This window comes from Triticum urartu, chromosome 6A (assembly GCF_056163025.1).
Source record: "Triticum urartu cultivar PI428250 chromosome 6A, HENAU_Tu73, whole genome shotgun sequence".
Taxonomy (NCBI): Eukaryota; Viridiplantae; Streptophyta; class Magnoliopsida; order Poales; family Poaceae; genus Triticum; species Triticum urartu.
In genome coordinates, this window is record NC_141878.1 from 590,320,770 (window position 1) to 590,339,506 (window position 18,737).

General features: G+C 46.5%; 1 protein-coding gene and 1 long non-coding RNA gene across 2 annotated transcripts; one reads left to right on the forward strand and one right to left on the reverse strand.

The window, feature by feature from the left end:
* The first annotated feature begins 5,567 nt into the window (after window positions 1-5,567).
* Window positions 5,568-15,880, forward strand: LOC147966768 (uncharacterized). The gene is made up of 17 exons (XM_087530948.1): window positions 5,568-6,059; window positions 6,175-6,291; window positions 6,390-6,500; window positions 6,631-6,706; window positions 11,667-11,752; window positions 11,839-11,924; window positions 12,020-12,092; window positions 12,257-12,352; window positions 12,484-12,570; window positions 12,745-12,846; window positions 13,203-13,282; window positions 13,423-13,656; window positions 14,511-15,249; window positions 15,334-15,479; window positions 15,553-15,562; window positions 15,673-15,711; window positions 15,854-15,880. Exons 1-17 carry the CDS (start codon window positions 5,568-5,570, stop codon window positions 15,878-15,880), a joined length of 2,601 nt encoding a protein of 866 aa, XP_087387074.1.
* Window positions 15,881-16,939: 1,059 nt separating this feature from the next.
* On the reverse strand, window positions 16,940-18,340 carry LOC147966769 (uncharacterized). The gene is made up of 2 exons (XR_015607859.1): window positions 17,930-18,340; window positions 16,940-17,217 (listed from the first exon to the last, which is right to left on the reverse strand). It is a non-coding gene; the product is annotated as an uncharacterized LOC147966769 (long non-coding RNA).
* Between the last annotated feature and the right edge of the window lie 397 nt (window positions 18,341-18,737).

Genomic DNA, 18,737 nt, shown 5'->3' on the forward strand with positions numbered 1-18,737 from the left:
AAGATGCGCATACTCCATGATGAACCATTGTGCTTGGGCTGCTGCCGTGATTTGAATTTTGAAATGAACTCCTACCGAAGCAGCACATGCCCATGCACGGAACAAGAACGAGCAAGGAAGGGTAGAATTTTGGGTTTGGAGCAGCCGGTGGAACAACAGAGGCCTACATGTACGTGCCCGTCTACCCCTTGTGTGTAGGCCTAGCCCTGGCCCGCTCGACGCGCCGGGCTCTGATTGGCGGGTACGCTGGCTGCATGTAGGCGTATGGCTCGATATGTGGCGTCAAGAGAGCAGCTGGTCCATCTCAAAAAAAAGCAGCTGGTGGGCCCCATGCTTCGCCCTGCGCGGGAAGACCCTAGGCCGCGTCCACGAGCCGGCGGCGCACAGCATCCTGTGCCTCCAATGCGATCGGACGGGCAGGAGCGCACCCCGCGCCGCGCACCGGGTCCACGCAGCTGACCCGGGTGGCGTGTCCACGGCCCATCCGGAGTTATCGTACGCTGCCCTCCTCTACTGGGTCCATGCACCGCGCGCACCTAGCCTACCCCCCAGCCGCAGCACACCCAGCGCCGCGGCGCCACCCCACACCCCCGAACACGCACAGCGAGGAGAGGAATGCGCAGCGACAGACGCGGCCTTCGTCGTCTCCATTTTTTCCGTCCCCTTCCTCTCCCCTAGGGTTTTAGCGGCCGACGACGAGGGTCGAGCATGGCGCCGTCCGACGGACCCGGCGGCGACCCGGCGGCCTCCCGATCCGAGCACCGCGCGCCCCCGACCATGCGCGATAGGCCCGCCGCGGCGCCGACGGCGGGCGAGTGCGAGGCCGACGGCGTCGCGGAGGAGGAGGAGGAGGCCGCGACGAGGCGCGGCTGCTACCTCAACCCCGCTCCCCGCGGCAAGCAGGTCGTGGTGGAGGAGACGAGCGGCAAGGGCGCGCCCGCCGATGGCGTCCAGGACGTCGTCCAGAGGCTCGGGCTCTGCCGACGCCCTCTACAGTTCGGCGAGGGCACCTCCGCAGCCGGCGCCGAGGAGGCCGGGCGGACGTGCTCGCAGATGGGTCCCGCGGCGTCCTGCGTCCCGGTGGCGAGTGGAGGGCGAGGAGGCAGAGGGGGTCGCGGCGACAGGAGCGTGTACACCTACGGCTGCACCTCAAGGCCGCAGGCTTCCAAGCTCGCGCCAACGAGCGATCTCGCGCCCAAGGTCTCTCTCTCATTCTTGTGCTGCGTACATTCTTGTGCTTTGCGGGTCGCCGTACAGTATTGCTCTGCTGCAGCAGAAGCTAAATTACATCTGTATGCGCACTACATTTAATCAGGGTCAAGCCAGATCTGAGATAGAATGGATGGAAGAGGGCTATCTTGATAAAATTGTTCATGGTGATTGTGCCAACGAGATTAAAGTTGGTGAGGTATACATCTACTGTCCAAAGAACGTATAACCGTCTCCCTATTGTTTCATGTTGTAGTACTAGTGCTTGCATGTTTTGCTAACATTGTACTATTGCTTGTACTGCGTGGGCTATGCCATTAGGTAATTTGTTTGATTCTGGAAGAAGAAGGTGACATCGATAAGTTCCAAGGTTACAAACCGTCGGCTGCAGATGTATCAAAGGCTACGCGAGAACCTCCCAAGCCTAACAATGTAAGTGTTCCCTTTCCAGAAATTTCGCAGAGGATAACTATGGAAGTCTTTAGTTGAGCTAGTCTATCTAGATAGTTGCTGTAGGCAGTGCGCAGTCAATTAAGACATATGTCTGTGTTTTGTCAAACAGGAGGTCCAACTGTCAAGTGTAAAAGGCACCGGTCCTGACGGTGGTATTCTGAAGGCAGACATTGAAGATTACTTGGGTATGCTATTTTCTCTCTGGTTGCATTCCCCAGATGGGTGAAAGCATTAATTATTATACAAACTGAACTCTCTTCCTAACTAGATTTGGTTGTAAATCACTTCTGTTTGTTGTTAACTTGCTGTGTAGTCGTGTGTTCTTGTTAAATGTGATTTTCTAAAGCTCTTGTGAATTACTCCCTTCGATGCAAAATAAGTGGTCACAGTTTTGAACTATAGTTCAACCTTGTTTCAATGTTGCAACACTTGTTATGTGCGATTCTTGATCGTTTGTCCTAATCAGACCTCTATCCCAGTCTCATAAAAAAATAACTCCATGCTTTTTTATGTACCATTCTTGATTGTTTATCCTAATCAGACCTCTATCCCGGTCTCATAAAAAAATAACTCCATGCTTTTTTATGTGCCATTCCTTATTGCTTCCTTTTCTTTTCATGTTAGTTCTCTACTTTAAAATGTGTGTGCGAATTCCGTAATAATCATTTTTACCAGCATTCTTGTGAGATCCAAGTAAAAGTTCTGCACTAAGTTTGAGCCTGCCTCTAAGCTCATTAGTTCATGCATTTGGCTTATGCTTTCCTTATATCATGTGAATCAAATGGAACCCAGCTGGGCACGCGTTGCTGGCACGCACGCAGACTGCGCGCCAAAGCCTGGGAGCTCCTGTGCGTTGCGATCGCGCTGCGCCTCGGCCGCCGCCCGGTCCGTCCTTGCATGCATGCATGCACGCACGCCGCCCCGCCCCCGCTCCGCTCCCTTGCCGTCGCGTCCACGAGCACGCACGCACGCACGGACGGACACGCCGGCCGGGCTTCCTCCTTCCGGCCCCGCCAACGCCGAGCGCTCACGGCGATCGACGCCCCCGCCGCGAGTGGAACCGGCCGGTGCCTCGCCTACCTACGTACGGCGACGTTCATCGGCCGCCGCGGTGCGGTGCTGCTTGCATTGGCTGCGTCCGAGCCGTCCTCCCGGACGTATATATGTACGTGCCGTGTATCAGGCAAGGCAACCAATCAATCAAGAGAACACAACGGCGGTCATGGGATTTGGAGGCGGAGAGAGAGGCTGGCTGGGGGAGAGGAAAAAGCAGGCCGAGATTCGAGGAAAATAATGTGTAGAGAGAGAGAGATAGAGGAGGGGCTGACTTCTCGTTTGCCGGTTTGAGACAGGCAAGAGTTCTACCGCTCCGGTAAACAGGTGTACCACCTTACCATCTACTATACTACTCGTTCCCACTTTTGACTGGATGACCATGTACGTCTGTGTGCGTGACCTCTCTGTGTATCACGGGCGCACTTTTTTGTGTGTGTGTGTAGTATCACGGGTGCACATATGGATAAGCATCCATTTTCTCCTTTGAGCAAATGAGAAAATTGGAGTTAAAAAACTCTGAAAAGGTAAGATTTACTAAATGCCAGATATTATGTATTTGATAAAAAAGAAATAAAAGTATGTATCTCGAAAGCTAACCAAAGTTATTTTGCTGTTTCATTAAGCCTTCAAAGGTGACTAATCTGTAGCGCTTACTATAGTTTTAGAAAGTTTACATGCATGATTCTTTTTTGCATTACATTAACTGGACATCGTTTTCTTATGCAAAAAAGAAATAAAAGCCGAAGATTACACAGAAATATATTTAAAGTATGTATTTTAAAAACTAGCCTACATTATTTGTTTTCCGTTAAAGGCTTCGAACACGGTTAATATGGAGTACTTACTGTGTTTTTCGAAAGTTTATGTTATTCCTTTTGCATTACACCAGTTTTTCTTTGTTAAAAAGACGTACAATGTGAAAAATATATTTCTTTGCAACAAAGTCAGCGGAGAGGGACCCAGGTTTGTATTTTTGTTTTTCTTTACTTTCTTTTGCGAAAGAGGCATCACACCCCTCTAAAATAAACAAAAAATACACCAATGTCCCTATGGTCTGATTCTCTTCTTCCTCGAGAACAGGCTGATGGCGCGCCACCCCTGATGCCTCTCCATCGGCAGAGCCAGCTCGTCGTTGTAGATTGCGTGCGGTAAGCCATCAAGGCCTACATGACCAATGCTTTCGATAAAACAAACGTCGAAGCATTCGCCGCCGGAAGATCCACACATCCAAGATCACAACCTTTGAAAATAAGTTCGCACGCCTCATGATAACACCGGAGCCCTCACCAATGTGACGAAGAGGAATCTGAATGGCCAAATTGCGAAGGGGAGCTGCCATCACCGCCACGCCAACAAACTTACAAATGGCATCGCAAAAAACAAGAACTTAAAAATGGCGAGGATATGGACAAGACGTCCCAGATGGCAGAGACAACTAAGGATGAGATGTCACTAACGACACATGCAGCAAAGAACAAGACATTAGAGACAATGTAGGCCACCAATTTTCCGCACCGTGAGAGCAAGGACCAGGCCGACAACTACCTCGGTGAGATGTGGAAGGAAGGCTAAAAAGAGTAATTGCACCTATGAAGCATGAACTTGCACGGTGGATACATAGTCATGCATCGACTTGAAAAAAGTGTCGGGAACACTTGGGCTGATTTTCGTCACTCGCCGTCAAGTGGTTTGCTGACTCTGCCTACATGGCACGCCACCGTGGTAGCAAGTCCCACCTGTCCCAATGTTCCTCTGCCTCCTTTCGTGTCGTATGCGCCATGGGTCGGGTCGCACCTGTGTTGACTTATTGCTGATGGTGACCACCATCTTGGTTCACCAAAGTCGTAATGCGGTTTTTGCTTGATACACATGAGGGACTCAATGTAGCTATTCAAAAGTCTCCTTGAGCTCTCCATTAGCGGCACCGCCTTATGGTGGGTGACTTTCGTTCCTGCAATGCCACATGCGTAAAAATTTCATGAGGAAAATCAGATGCTTTGTCTCGATACATTTATAGAGTTTGAAAGAATGGCTATAAAAATGCATGCACATTTGAAAAAAATGTGCCGAGAAGTAGTAAGATCCAAAAGTATTTTTTAGTACGAAATAAATAAAAATACGTAAATAAAAGTTTTGGGGAAAAGATGCGCATACTCCATGATGAACCATTGTGCTTGGGCTGCTGCCGTGATTTGAATTTTGAAATGAACTCCTACCGAAGCAGCACATGCCCATGCACGGAACAAGAACGAGCAAGGAAGGGTAGAATTTTGGGTTTGGAGCAGCCGGTGGAACAACAGAGGCCTACATGTACGTGCCCGTCTACCCCTTGTGTGTAGGCCTAGCCCTGGCCCGCTCGACGCGCCGGGCTCTGATTGGCGGGTACGCTGGCTGCATGTAGGCGTATGGCTCGATATGTGGCGTCAAGAGAGCAGCTGGTCCATCTCAAAAAAAAGCAGCTGGTGGGCCCCATGCTTCGCCCTGCGCGGGAAGACCCTAGGCCGCGTCCACGAGCCGGCGGCGCACAGCATCCTGTGCCTCCAATGCGATCGGACGGGCAGGAGCGCACCCCGCGCCGCGCACCGGGTCCACGCAGCTGACCCGGGTGGCGTGTCCACGGCCCATCCGGAGTTATCGTACGCTGCCCTCCTCTACTGGGTCCATGCACCGCGCGCACCTAGCCTACCCCCCAGCCGCAGCACACCCAGCGCCGCGGCGCCACCCCACACCCCCGAACACGCACAGCGAGGAGAGGAATGCGCAGCGACAGACGCGGCCTTCGTCGTCTCCATTTTTTCCGTCCCCTTCCTCTCCCCTAGGGTTTTAGCGGCCGACGACGAGGGTCGAGCATGGCGCCGTCCGACGGACCCGGCGGCGACCCGGCGGCCTCCCGATCCGAGCACCGCGCGCCCCCGACCATGCGCGATAGGCCCGCCGCGGCGCCGACGGCGGGCGAGTGCGAGGCCGACGGCGTCGCGGAGGAGGAGGAGGAGGCCGCGACGAGGCGCGGCTGCTACCTCAACCCCGCTCCCCGCGGCAAGCAGGTCGTGGTGGAGGAGACGAGCGGCAAGGGCGCGCCCGCCGATGGCGTCCAGGACGTCGTCCAGAGGCTCGGGCTCTGCCGACGCCCTCTACAGTTCGGCGAGGGCACCTCCGCAGCCGGCGCCGAGGAGGCCGGGCGGACGTGCTCGCAGATGGGTCCCGCGGCGTCCTGCGTCCCGGTGGCGAGTGGAGGGCGAGGAGGCAGAGGGGGTCGCGGCGACAGGAGCGTGTACACCTACGGCTGCACCTCAAGGCCGCAGGCTTCCAAGCTCGCGCCAACGAGTGATCTCGCGCCCAAGGTCTCTCTCTCATTCTTGTGCTGCGTACATTCTTGTGCTTTGCGGGTCGCCGTACAGTATTGCTCTGCTGCAGCAGAAGCTAAATTACATCTGTATGCGCACTACATTTAATCAGGGTCAAGCCAGATCTGAGATAGAATGGATGGAAGAGGGCTATCTTGATAAAATTGTTCATGGTGATTGTGCCAACGAGATTAAAGTTGGTGAGGTATACATCTACTGTCCAAAGAACGTATAACCGTCTCCCTATTGTTTCATGTTGTAGTACTAGTGCTTGCATGTTTTGCTAACATTGTACTATTGCTTGTACTGCGTGGCCTATGCCATTAGGTAATTTGTTTGATTCTGGAAGAAGAAGGTGACATCGATAAGTTCCAAGGTTACAAACCGTCGGCTGCAGATGTATCAAAGGCTACGCGAGAACCTCCCAAGCCTAACAATGTAAGTCTTCCCTTTCCAGAAATTTCGCAGAGGATAACTATGGAAGTCTTTAGTTGAGCTAGTCTATCTAGATAGTTGCTGTAGGCAGTGCGCAGTCAATTAAGACATATGTCTGTGTTTTGTCAAACAGGAGGTCCAACTGTCAAGTGTAAAAGGCACCGGTCCTGACGGTGGTATTTTGAAGGCAGACATTGAAGATTACTTGGGTATGCTATTTTCTCTCTGGTTGCATTCCCCAGATGGGTGAAAGCATTAATTATTATACAAACTGAACTCTCTTCCTAACTAGATTTGGTTGTAAATCACTTCTGTTTGTTGTTAACTTGCTGTGTAGTCGTGTGTTCTTGTTAAATGTGATTTTCTAAAGCTCTTGTGAATTACTCCCTTCGATGCAAAATAAGTGGTCACAGTTTTGAACTATAGTTCAACCTTGTTTCAATGTTGCAACACTTGTTATGTGCGATTCTTGATCGTTTGTCCTAATCAGACCTCTATCCCAGTCTCATAAAAAAATAACTCCATGCTTTTTTATGTACCATTCTTGATTGTTTATCCTAATCAGACCTCTATCCCGGTCTCATAAAAAAATAACTCCATGCTTTTTTATGTGCCATTCCTTATTGCTTCCTTTTCTTTTCATGTTAGTTCTCTAATTTAAAATGTGTGTGCGAATTCCGTAATAATCATTTTTACCAGCATTCTTGTGAGATCCAAGTAAAAGTTCTGCACTAAGCTTGAGCCTGCCTCTAAGCTCATTAGTTCATGCATTTGGCTTATGCTTTCCTTATATCATGTGAATCAAATGGAACCCAGCTGGGCACGCGTTGCTGGCACGCACGCAGACTGCGCGCCAAAGCCTGGGAGCTCCTGTGCGTTGCGATCGCGCTGCGCCTCGGCCGCCGCCCGGTCCGTCCTTGCATGCATGCATGCACGCACGCCGCCCCGCCCCCGCTCCGCTCCCTTGCCGTCGCGTCCACGAGCACGCACGCACGCACGGACGGACACGCCGGCCGGGCTTCCTCCTTCCGGCCCCGCCAACGCCGAGCGCTCACGGCGGTCGACGCCCCCGCCGCGAGTGGAACCGGCCGGTGCCTCGCCTACCTACGTACGGCGACGTTCATCGGCCGCCGCGGTGCGGTGCTGCTTGCATTGGCTGCGTCCGAGCCGTCCTCCCGGATGTATATATGTACGTGCCGTGTATCAGGCAAGGCAACCAATCAATCAAGAGAACACAACGGCGGTCATGGGATTTGGAGACGGAGAGAGAGGCTGGCTGGGGGAGAGGAAAAAGCAGGCCGAGATTCGAGGAAAATAATGTGTAGAGAGAGAGAGATAGAGGAGGGGCTGACTTCTCGTTTGCCGGTTTGAGACAGGCAAGAGTTCTACCGCTCCGGTAAACAGGCGTACCACCTTACCATCTACTATACTACTCGTTCCCACTTTTGACTGGATGACCGTGTACGTCTGTGTGCGTGACCTCTCTGTGTATCACGGGCGCACTTTTTTTGTGTGTGTGTGTAGTATCACGGGTGCACATATGGATAAGCATCCATTTTCTCCTTTGAGCAAATGAGAAAATTGGAGTTAAAAAACTCTTAAAAGGTAAGATTTACTAAATGCCAGATATTATGTATTTGATAAAAAAGAAATAAAAGTATGTATCTCGAAAGCTAACCAAAGTTATTTTGCTGTTTCATTAAGCCTTCAAAGGTGACTAATCTGTAGCGCTTACTATAGTTTTAGAAAGTTTACATGCATGATTCTTTTTTGCATTACATTAACTGGACATCGTTTTCTTATGCAAAAAAGAAATAAAAGCCGAAGATTACACAGAAATATATTTAAAGTATGTATTTTAAAAACTAGCCTACATTATTTTGTTTTCCGTTAAAGGCTTCGAACACAGTTAATATGGAGTACTTACTGTGTTTTTCGAAAGTTTATGTTATTCCTTTTGCATTACACCAGTTTTTCTTTGTTAAAAAGACGTACAATGTGAAAAATATATTTCTTTGCAACAAAGTCAGCGGAGAGGGACCCAGGTTTGTATTTTTGTTTTTCTTTACTTTCTTTTGCGAAAGAGGCATCACACCCCTCTAAAATAAACAAAAAATACACCAATGTCCCTATGGTCTGATTCTCTTCTTCCTCGAGAACAGGCTGATGGCGCGCCACCCCTGATGCCTCTCCATCGGCAGAGCCAGCTCGTCGTTGTAGATTGCGTGCGGTAAGCCATCAAGGCCTACATGACCAATGCTTTCGATAAAACAAACGTCGAAGCATTCGCCGCCGGAAGATCCACACATCCAAGATCACAACCTTTGAAAATAAGTTCGCACGCCTCATGATAACACCGGAGCCCTCACCAATGTGACGAAGAGGAATCTGAATGGCCAAATTGCGAAGGGGAGCTGCCATCACCGCCACGCCAACAAACTTACAAATGGCATCGCAAAAAACAAGAACTTAAAAATGGCGAGGATATGGACAAGACGTCCCAGATGGCAGAGACAACTAAGGATGAGATGTCACTAACGACACATGCGGCAAAGAACAAGACATTAGAGACAATGTAGGCCACCAATTTTCCGCACCGTGAGAGCAAGGACCAGGCCGACAACTACCTCGGTGAGAAGTGGAAGGAAGGCTAAAAAGAGTAATTGCACCTATGAAGCATGAACTTGCACGGTGGATACATAGTCATGCATCGACTTGAAAAAAGTGTCGGGAACACTTGGGCTGATTTTCGTCACTCGCCGTCAAGTGGTTTGCTGACTCTGCCTACATGGCACGCCACCGTGGTAGCAAGTCCCACCTGTCCCAATGTTCCTCTGCCTCCTTTCGTGTCGTATGCGCCATGGGTCGGGTCGCACCTGTGTTGACTTATTGCTGATGGTGACCACCATCTTGGTTCACCAAAGTCGTAATGCGGTTTTTGCTTGATACACATGAGGGACTCAATGTAGCTATTCAAAAGTCTCCTTGAGCTCTCCATTAGCGGCACCGCCTTATGGTGGGTGACTTTCGTTCCTGCAATGCCACATGCGTAAAAATTTCATGAGGAAGATCAGATGCTTTGTCTCGATACATTTATAGAGTTTGAAAGAATGGCTATAAAAATGCATGCACATTTGAAAAAAATGTGCCGAGAAGTAGTAAGATCCAAAAGTATTTTTTAGTACCAAATAAACAAAAATACGTAAATAAAAGTTTTGGGGAAAAGATGCGCATACTCCATGATGAACCATTGTGCTTGGGCTGCTGCCGTGATTTGAATTTTGAAATGAACTCCTACCGAAGCAGCACATGCCCATGCACGGAACAAGAACGAGCAAGGAAGGGTAGAATTTTGGGTTTGGAGCAGCCGGTGGAACAACAGAGGCCTACATGTACGTGCCCGTCTACCCCTTGTGTGTAGGCCTAGCCCTGGCCCGCTCGACGCGCCGGGCTCTGATTGGCGGGTACGCTGGCTGCATGTAGGTGTATGGCTCGATATGTGGCGTCAAGAGAGCAGCTGGTCCATCTCAAAAAAAAGCAGCTGGTGGGCCCCATGCTTCGCCCTGCGCGGGAAGACCCTAGGCCGCGTCCACGAGCCGGCGGCGCACAGCATCCTGTGCCTCCAATGCGATCGGACGGGCAGGAGCGCACCCCGCGCCGCGCACCGGGTCCACGCAGCTGACCCGGGTGGCGTGTCCACGACCCATCCGGAGTTATCGTACGCTGCCCTCCTCTACTGGGTCCATGCACCGCGCGCACCTCGCCTACCCCCCAGCCGCAGCACACCCAGCGCCGCGGCGCCACCCCACACCCCCGAACACGCACAACGAGGAGAGGAATGCGCAGCGACAGACGCGGCCTTCGTCGTCTCCATTTTTTCCGTCCCCTTCCTCTCCCCTAGGGTTTTAGCGGCCGACGACGAGGGTCGAGCATGGCGCCGTCCGACGGACCCGGCGGCGACCCGGCGGCCTCCCGATCCGAGCACCACATTTAATCAGGGTCAAGCCAGATCTGAGATAGAATGGATGGAAGAGGGCTATCTTGATAAAATTGTTCATGGTGATTGTGCCAACGAGATTAAAGTTGGTGAGGTATACATCTACTGTCCAAAGAACGTATAACCGTCTCCCTATTGTTTCATGTTGTAGTACTAGTGCTTGCATGTTTTGCTAACATTGTACTATTGCTTGTACTGCGTGGCCTATGCCATTAGGTAATTTGTTTGATTCTGGAAGAAGAAGGTGACATCGATAAGTTCCAAGGTTACAAACCGTCGGCTGCAGATGTATCAAAGGCTACGCGAGACCTCCCAAGCCTAACAATGTAAGTGTTCCCTTTCCAGAAATTTCGCAGAGGATAACTATGGAAGTCTTTAGTTGAGCTAGTCTATCTAGATAGTTGCTGTAGGCAGTGCGCAGTCAATTAAGACATATGTCTGTGTTTTGTCAAACAGGAGGTCCAACTGTCAAGTGTAAAAGGCACCGGTCCTGACGGTGGTATTCTGAAGGCAGACATTGAAGATTACTTGGGTATGCTATTTTCTCTCTGGTTGCATTCCCCAGATGGGTGAAAGCATTAATTATTATACAAACTGAACTCTCTTCCTAACTAGATTTGGTTGTAAATCACTTCTGTTTGTTGTTAACTTGTTGTGTAGTCGTGTGTTCTTGTTAAATGTGATTTTCTAAAGCTCTTGTGAATTACTCCCTTCGATGCAAAATAAGTGGTCACAGTTTTGAACTATAGTTCAACCTTGTTTCAATGTTGCAACACTTGTTATGTGCGATTCTTGATCGTTTGTCCTAATCAGACCTCTATCCCAGTCTCATAAAAAAATAACTCCATGCTTTTTTATGTACCATTCTTGATTGTTTATCCTAATCAGACCTCTATCCCGGTCTCATAAAAAAATAACTCCATGCTTTTTTATGTGCCATTCCTTATTGCTTCCTTTTCTTTTCATGTTAGTTCTCTACTTTAAAATGTGTGTGCGAATTCCGTAATAATCATTTTTACCAGCATTCTTGTGAGATCCAAGTAAAAGTTCTGCACTAAGCTTGAGCCTGCCTCTAAGCTCATTAGTTCATGCATTTGGCTTATGCTTTCCTTATATCATGTGAATCAAATGGAACCCAGCTTGCATCTAATGACTACTTTTTCTTAACAAAGCTTCTGTAGCCAAGGGTGGCAAGAGCGAGTCTTTTGCAGCTTCAGGATTAGATTGCACTGATATTCCAAATGCGCAGATAAGAAAGGTATGTTTCAACTGTGAAGATTGCCGATGGGATTTTTTTGGTTGATCCTATCTGCCTTGTAGTGGTTTAAGTCCTGTTCATTTCAGGTTACTGCAGACCGCCTCTTAGCCTCTAAACAAACCATCCCACATTACTACTTGACAGTTGACACACCCGTCGACAAACTTATCAAGTATGTTTCAGGCCTGATGTTGCAAAGCATGCAATTGACCATTTAAGTACCGAACTTTTGTATAAAGAAGAGTTCTTCATTTTGTTGTGATACAGGTTGCGAGGGGAACTGAACCCACTGCAGGAAGCATCTGGTGGAAAGAAGATATCTAAAGACCTTGTTAGAAAGGTAATCACCGGTTCTTATACGTATATTGTTGTCTTTTAAGTCGCTCACGTGGAAGGTTTGCCAAAGAGAATAAAGTTGGCTGGGTATACATTTACTGCCCAAAGAATGTATAACCATCTACGTTTTGTGTCTTTCTCTTTTCTAACTCATTACTTGTGTTGCAGGATGCAGACAAGACAGGACTTGCTACAATCGGTGAGGAGGTGAAGCAGTTGGCTCAAAGAGCGAGGGATAACAGCTTAAGACCACAAGACTATGAGGTATGTGACGCATAATAAATTGAGAAGTATGAAATCATGCTGATCAGATATTCTTGGCTTGCTCAAAGAGTGTTCCCTTTTTAGATGGAACATACCCATTGTTTTGCACTAATACTTTCTGTTCATTGCAGGCATTTAGTGATTTTCCAGATTGTTTCTGTAGTGATAGGGGAGGCTACCCTGGGTCTAATAATGGAAAATGCAATTATATCTCGAAGGTAATTTGACACACTAATTATCTCAGAGCTTGCATCAATGTACTGATTTTTTTTACATTTTGGATGATCATATATTGTATATGAACTATTACTTGAGGGCTGGAGAATCAAGCAGCAGCTCTTCTACTATGCTTTTACATTCTGGCTGATAATATTTTGTAAAATTGCTTGTAGATGAATTTTTATCTCAGGGCTGGTTCCATGAGGGATGATATGATGCTAGTTTCTGATGGAGAGGAATCAAGTAATTATTCTCTTCGATTTGAAGAGTTAAAGGCAAGATTCTAAAATAGCGCTTTGCATTCAAGCTACAGCATAGCTTAGTTTGTCATACTTCTGATTTAGCTTGGACCCATTTAGTCCTACTTCTTATTTGCTGCAACTATATGTAGAAAAATGCAAGTGTTTGTTTGTGTTATTATCTGTCCATAGTTGGTGTGTGGTAATTTTATGAAGAGCACCTGTTCAATTTTTTTCCATGAATAGGTAATTTGAAAAGGTGACATTTCTAGAAAGATTACCATAAATGACAGTGGGTGGGCTATGTTTCTGGATACTATTGCATTTTATGTTAGTTTGTGTATTTCAGTGAGCCGTTGCATCTTTTCATCAATTGGTTCTTTTATGTGCAGGATTTTATGAATTTCTCCAACAATGCGAAGGAAATTACACATCTCAGACAGAAGATAGACCGTGACTATTATACTGAGCACAAAGGATACTTCTGTGCTCTGTGTGGGTCATGTAAAAATATGAAGAAGAGGAGGGATGAAACACAGGTAAATATAATACCCAGAACAACTTTATGGAGATCCTATTTTATATTAAATATTTGAATCAGCTTTTCCTTCTCACATCACAGCTCTTTGTTGACCTTTGTGGATCAAGCATTTCCCTTCAGAAAGATCTGAATACTTCAAACGTAAACATGCTTATGGAGGCTGCTTGTGCTAGGGCGGGATTAAAGTCAAATGATTGTTACTCAACTTTTGCTGGGAAGGTATTGGAACCTGAGAAGCTTCTCTCCTATTATCACATAAAGAGAGACTGCACAATCAGAGTTAATCCGAGAATCAGAGGTGGCAGGTAAGTAATAATGCTTTTCAGTAATTTATTTTGTCATTCTATGCTGTGGTATCTTGCTTAACAATATGACGCTCGCAAAATCTTGTCCTTCTGGTCATCTCAGGATTGGCGTTGTACCCTATTTATCTATTGTATATCCTTAGTTTTTGTGACTGGAAACGAAATGGGGCCAGAACATCAAAGAGCCATGTGACCCGTGGTGGTGCCTGCACGCATGGTGACTTGCGTTCTGATCATTGTTCTAAACCATGATATGCCTTTCTCTCAAAAAGAATGATGATGTGCTTTGGATAAAGCTGTTATATGCTGGCAGACCGGGCCAGGGACCAAATGGATCCAGACGCGTCGGAGCCGTGGAACAGAATCCACCGACGGGCGACGCCGTCTATCCAGAACCCAAATCGCCTGACGGCGCTACGCTAAAGCCCCATCGGATGTAACTGTTCACACATCTATATGTTAGATACAGGAATTTCACACCCATTAGACCTGACACCATGGTTTATAAAGCGGTAAAGCGACCTAAAGCGAGCACCACCCGCTCTAACGTTTAAGCGACGCCTAAGCGTTTCCCTGGGCGCCTAAGCGTTTGAAGTGGGACGCTTTATAAACAGAGCCGGACACACACTTGACATCCTATTTGCCGAATCCAATAAAAGATGCAACGGGCTAGATACCAGGTGCATCTCAGCCTGGGCACCAAAACGCCATGCCCACAGCCAGGCTGACTTTTCTGTATAGGTAGTAACAATATGTGCTATGCACAGAACTGTTTACTTGATAGCATTTTGTAGTTTCAAACAACGAATGATGCGAAGTAGTGGATGAAGAACTAATTGTATTGGTTCCTGCAGGTTGCAAACAATTGACTGTGAGACTTGGGATGCCAAAATTAATGCTTGTGACCAGTACTACACAGTTACTTTGCCACCTGAGCTACTTACCCCGTTCAACAAAGCCCATTCGCTCAAGTTGGTGAAATATTTGTCAAAGCAGTTGCGGTATTGGTCCAAACAGGTCCTTATTGGATTATGCCGTAATCATTTCAGCAACATTAGCTTTGATGGTGATTTCACTTCAGCCCAGTTGCTGTTTGAAGATGCAAATTTCAGATTCGATAATACCGTTCCCAGAAAGCAATATAATCGCGCATCAGCTCTCCTGGATTATGCTAAGATTTCTCAAATTTTTCGGCAAGCATTCCGTGCAACCAACGGGTTATTGCCCATGCATTCTTTCCACCTGCTTGACTTTCTGTCAAATCCTCCTCCAGAAGCTGACCCACAAAGTGAGGCTGTCGCAGCCTTTCTTTGTAACCATTATTGCTTATTATCTTACTCCGATCGCATTAAAGTTAGCGAAAGTCTTGATAGTTTGCTCAGAATGTTGGTTGGAGATGATTATAACAACTTCGCCAAATCCATTGGTAATATTTTCTGGACAAATACAATCACATCTATCCCAATTATGAAAGATGTTTATCTTTATCATGCGGAGTATGACAAGTCAAACAGAATTACTCATATCCCATATAAGGACAATAGTGTTAGCTTGCTACACTTTTCGAACAACTTTTTCAAGCATGCTGATTACGTAAGTGACATCTCTTTTTGTATCTTCTTTATACAATAGTATCTTTTGTGTATATTTTGACGAGAATTAAGTATTTTGAAACAGTCTCCTGAGCAGCTTGAAGCTGCTTTCTCGCTCGTGATGAGGTCGTTCATACCCAATCTTCTCCGTGACAGCGTGATAAATTTTAAGTATCAGGCAACACCTTGCCCTTTGGCAGTCCAAAAGTTTATCAATGAAGTTACCACAATGTGAGTTGAGGAATTTATAAAATCTAGCACTATATTAGAAGTTAGTTTATTCATTGTAAGTCTTGATTCGCAGGTTGGGTGAGGTCACTATTGGTTGTGTCAAGATTGCTTGGTGAGACCACACGCAGGTGCATTGCAGGTTGGTTGGGTCGTGCAATTTCTCACTGTTGATATGTGACTGTAATACTTGCAGCGTTCTTTAAAGTTTGACAAGTATTTGCTTTGTGGTGAGGTATTTGCCAATGAAACATGTAGGTAGACTAGCAGATTAGCCTTCCAAGTTAGTGACTATTAAATTGGTTTGTAAATCTGTGGTGCTTGTAGCACCATTTTATTTATATCCTTTGACATAATGATATTTGATTCTTTTTTAGGAACTTTGCAAGGCTAATAGAGATTGATTATCCTCTTCACTGATGCACCATGGGAAAGGAGTAATGCCGATTCTGTGAAAGGACGTGCATGAATAGCTGGACGAATGTCATTGATTCCGTGAAAGGAATTATGTTCATTGATTCTCCTGTAGGAACTTTGCAAGGCCTGTATGAATGTTGTTGTATCAGGAGTTGTTTGCTTTTCTGAGTAGTAATTCTGAATATTGCTACTTGTCCTTTTGATACTATTCTAACCTTGAAGTAGCTGGATGTATGCAAAGATATTATTTCTGTGAGTATTCGTGTGGCTCTTTTTTGGCATAGCATATATTATTTGTATTGCCATATTATATATTACTCCCTCCTTTCCTAATTATTTGTCTTTCTAGAGATTTCAACAATAGACTACATACGAAGCAAAATGAGTGAATCTACACTCTAAAATATGTCTTACATACATCTGTTTGAAATGTCTAGAAAGACAGATATTTGGGAACGGAGGGAGTATTTGTTTGAGAGAGAACTGCATCCTCATGCATACAACGGAGCATCATTCACGGCCATGCTGTGCATGTTTTCAGGCTGTACAGACTGCAGTGCACGCCCAATAAAAAGATGGAAGTTGCTTTGCTTTGTTTTGTGTAACGATGGTTTATTGGTTTATGTACATCAACTCTCAATCCTGATTTGATCCAAACAAAATTATATGCTGAATCGTTACTTGCCTTAAAGAAAAACAAGCTACCTATGTCAGTTAGTAATCCAATTAACATCGGGAGGCCACCATATCCATACTAGAAGAGCAAAGTGAATTTTTTACTCTTTCTGCCTCAAAAAAGTGCTCGCATTTTGTTCTGTGAAGACATTTTTGTTCTTCTCTCAAGAAGAAGAAAAACACTCCATCAGAATATTTAGTTTTTGGTTTGTTCAACCACTGAAAAAACAAACCTTTTTGCATTTGTTTGTCATGTCATATTTGTCAAAACGATGGAGGCAAGCAAAGTAAACATCAAATAGTTTGATACGTCACTCGGAAATTAAGTGCAGAAAACATGCCCGCAAGGAAAGAACAAGACATAACCAGAATCAACACAACAGGCACAATACTATTATAGAAAAGACAAAGTGCACATGGAACAGCCACGACCAGTTACAAATCCAAAACAAGCCACTCAGTACATATAAAGGCATGGCTGACAGCACATAATACCCACCATTCAGTTTTAACTACTAACATCTGATAATGATAACATGAAATGTCTCCAGTGGTGGACCTAAGTGGCGGTTCCACATGTCATGTTACCAACATCTCAAAGCTTCATCCTCTTTCCACTTGCCACCATCTCAGTTGCTTCTATCTCTCTCTGCAAAAACAAATAGAGCTGTCTGTCAAATACAATACTTCTATAATGTGACCATATATGCCAGGTCAGAATTACCATGAAAACAAATTTAGTTAAAAAGGAAAAAGTGCAAGGCAGAGTACATATGCGGCGAAATTAACGTATTGGGGAACACCAAAACGATGTCTAAGGTCAGTCCAAGATGCTCTGAATTATAAAATTGTTGAAACAGCTACATGTGTCACTTCAGACACTTTGCCAGCCTTCAGCTCTAGATTGAAATTATGCTCCATCTGCTATGTGCATCTTTTGAATGGACTTGGGTCATACCAATTCCGAGTTCAGAAGCAAAGAAGCTTATGATAACACTGTATGTCCATCAAGCAAAAAAGGAAAAGAAAAAACAGCCCTTAAGACATGCAAAAAGAATGTCATCATGATGTGCAAGATGTTGGGTCATAATATGACAAGGGGGCAGAGTAACTTTGTAGTAACAATTGATTTCAGAATCATGATTGCCGATGACTATCAAATATAGGCAGGTGGCCAAATATCTTGATTTCTATTAGCAAGCACGGCACAAACTGGATTCTATAAACAAGCATTGGCATTTTAATCATTTAAAAACCTAAGCATAATTACAATAGCATGCAAATGAGAGCATGTTTAGTAATAGTGAACATAAATAAATTGACAGTTGTATGCAAATGAAACTATGCTCAGTAGTACGTACCGGGTGATCCTGTAAACATTGTCGGTAGGCACTGAAATCACTGCACAAGGGATAGTCATCAATAGAACAATCTGTAGTCGGTGGATAGCAGTGGACTTTGTTGTTCTCAATGTCGACACGAACCAAATACTGGCTTTTGAACACTACTCGACGCTGGCCTGTCCACCCTGAGACATGTGGTGGATCATCGACCACCGTGAGATCAGTGAAGACTAGGTAGATGACACCGTCTTCATGGGTGCTCAGAACAGGGAACGACGGAGGAATCTTTGCCATGCCAGCAGTAGACTGGTATGACTCGTTTGCCCATATGTTTTCAACATTGTACTTGCTGCTTATTTCCCAGTCTGACAGGTCAGGCAACAGAGAATAGACGGTCAGAGCAAAGCCTTGTTCTTCAACATTGCCATCCATGGTGATGAATTTGATGGTGTCACCTACACATGCCATGGAACGGAACTTCTCAGGGCAGAGGTGGTATCGATTACAGAGGTCGCTGCTATCATAGGATGGACAATCTTTGGGCAACTGAATGAAACGGACCTCCGGGCGGTCCAAGTTGCTGCAATCTTTGCCCAGATCACACATGACCATGCCTCCGAGGAGATCCACCCAGCAGAGGATAGATCCCCGATAAGAGAAAGACAAGCTGGAGCAGAAGCCGGGCGGAAGGCTCAGGCGCGCGGGCTTCAAGGACCATCCTGGGGCGGACGACTTCCACAGCCAGATGGCTGCTTGGGAGTATTTCGGCCTGAGCCAGACGAGTTCGGCAAGAAAATATCCGCCGTCGTCCCCGTTGCACATGACG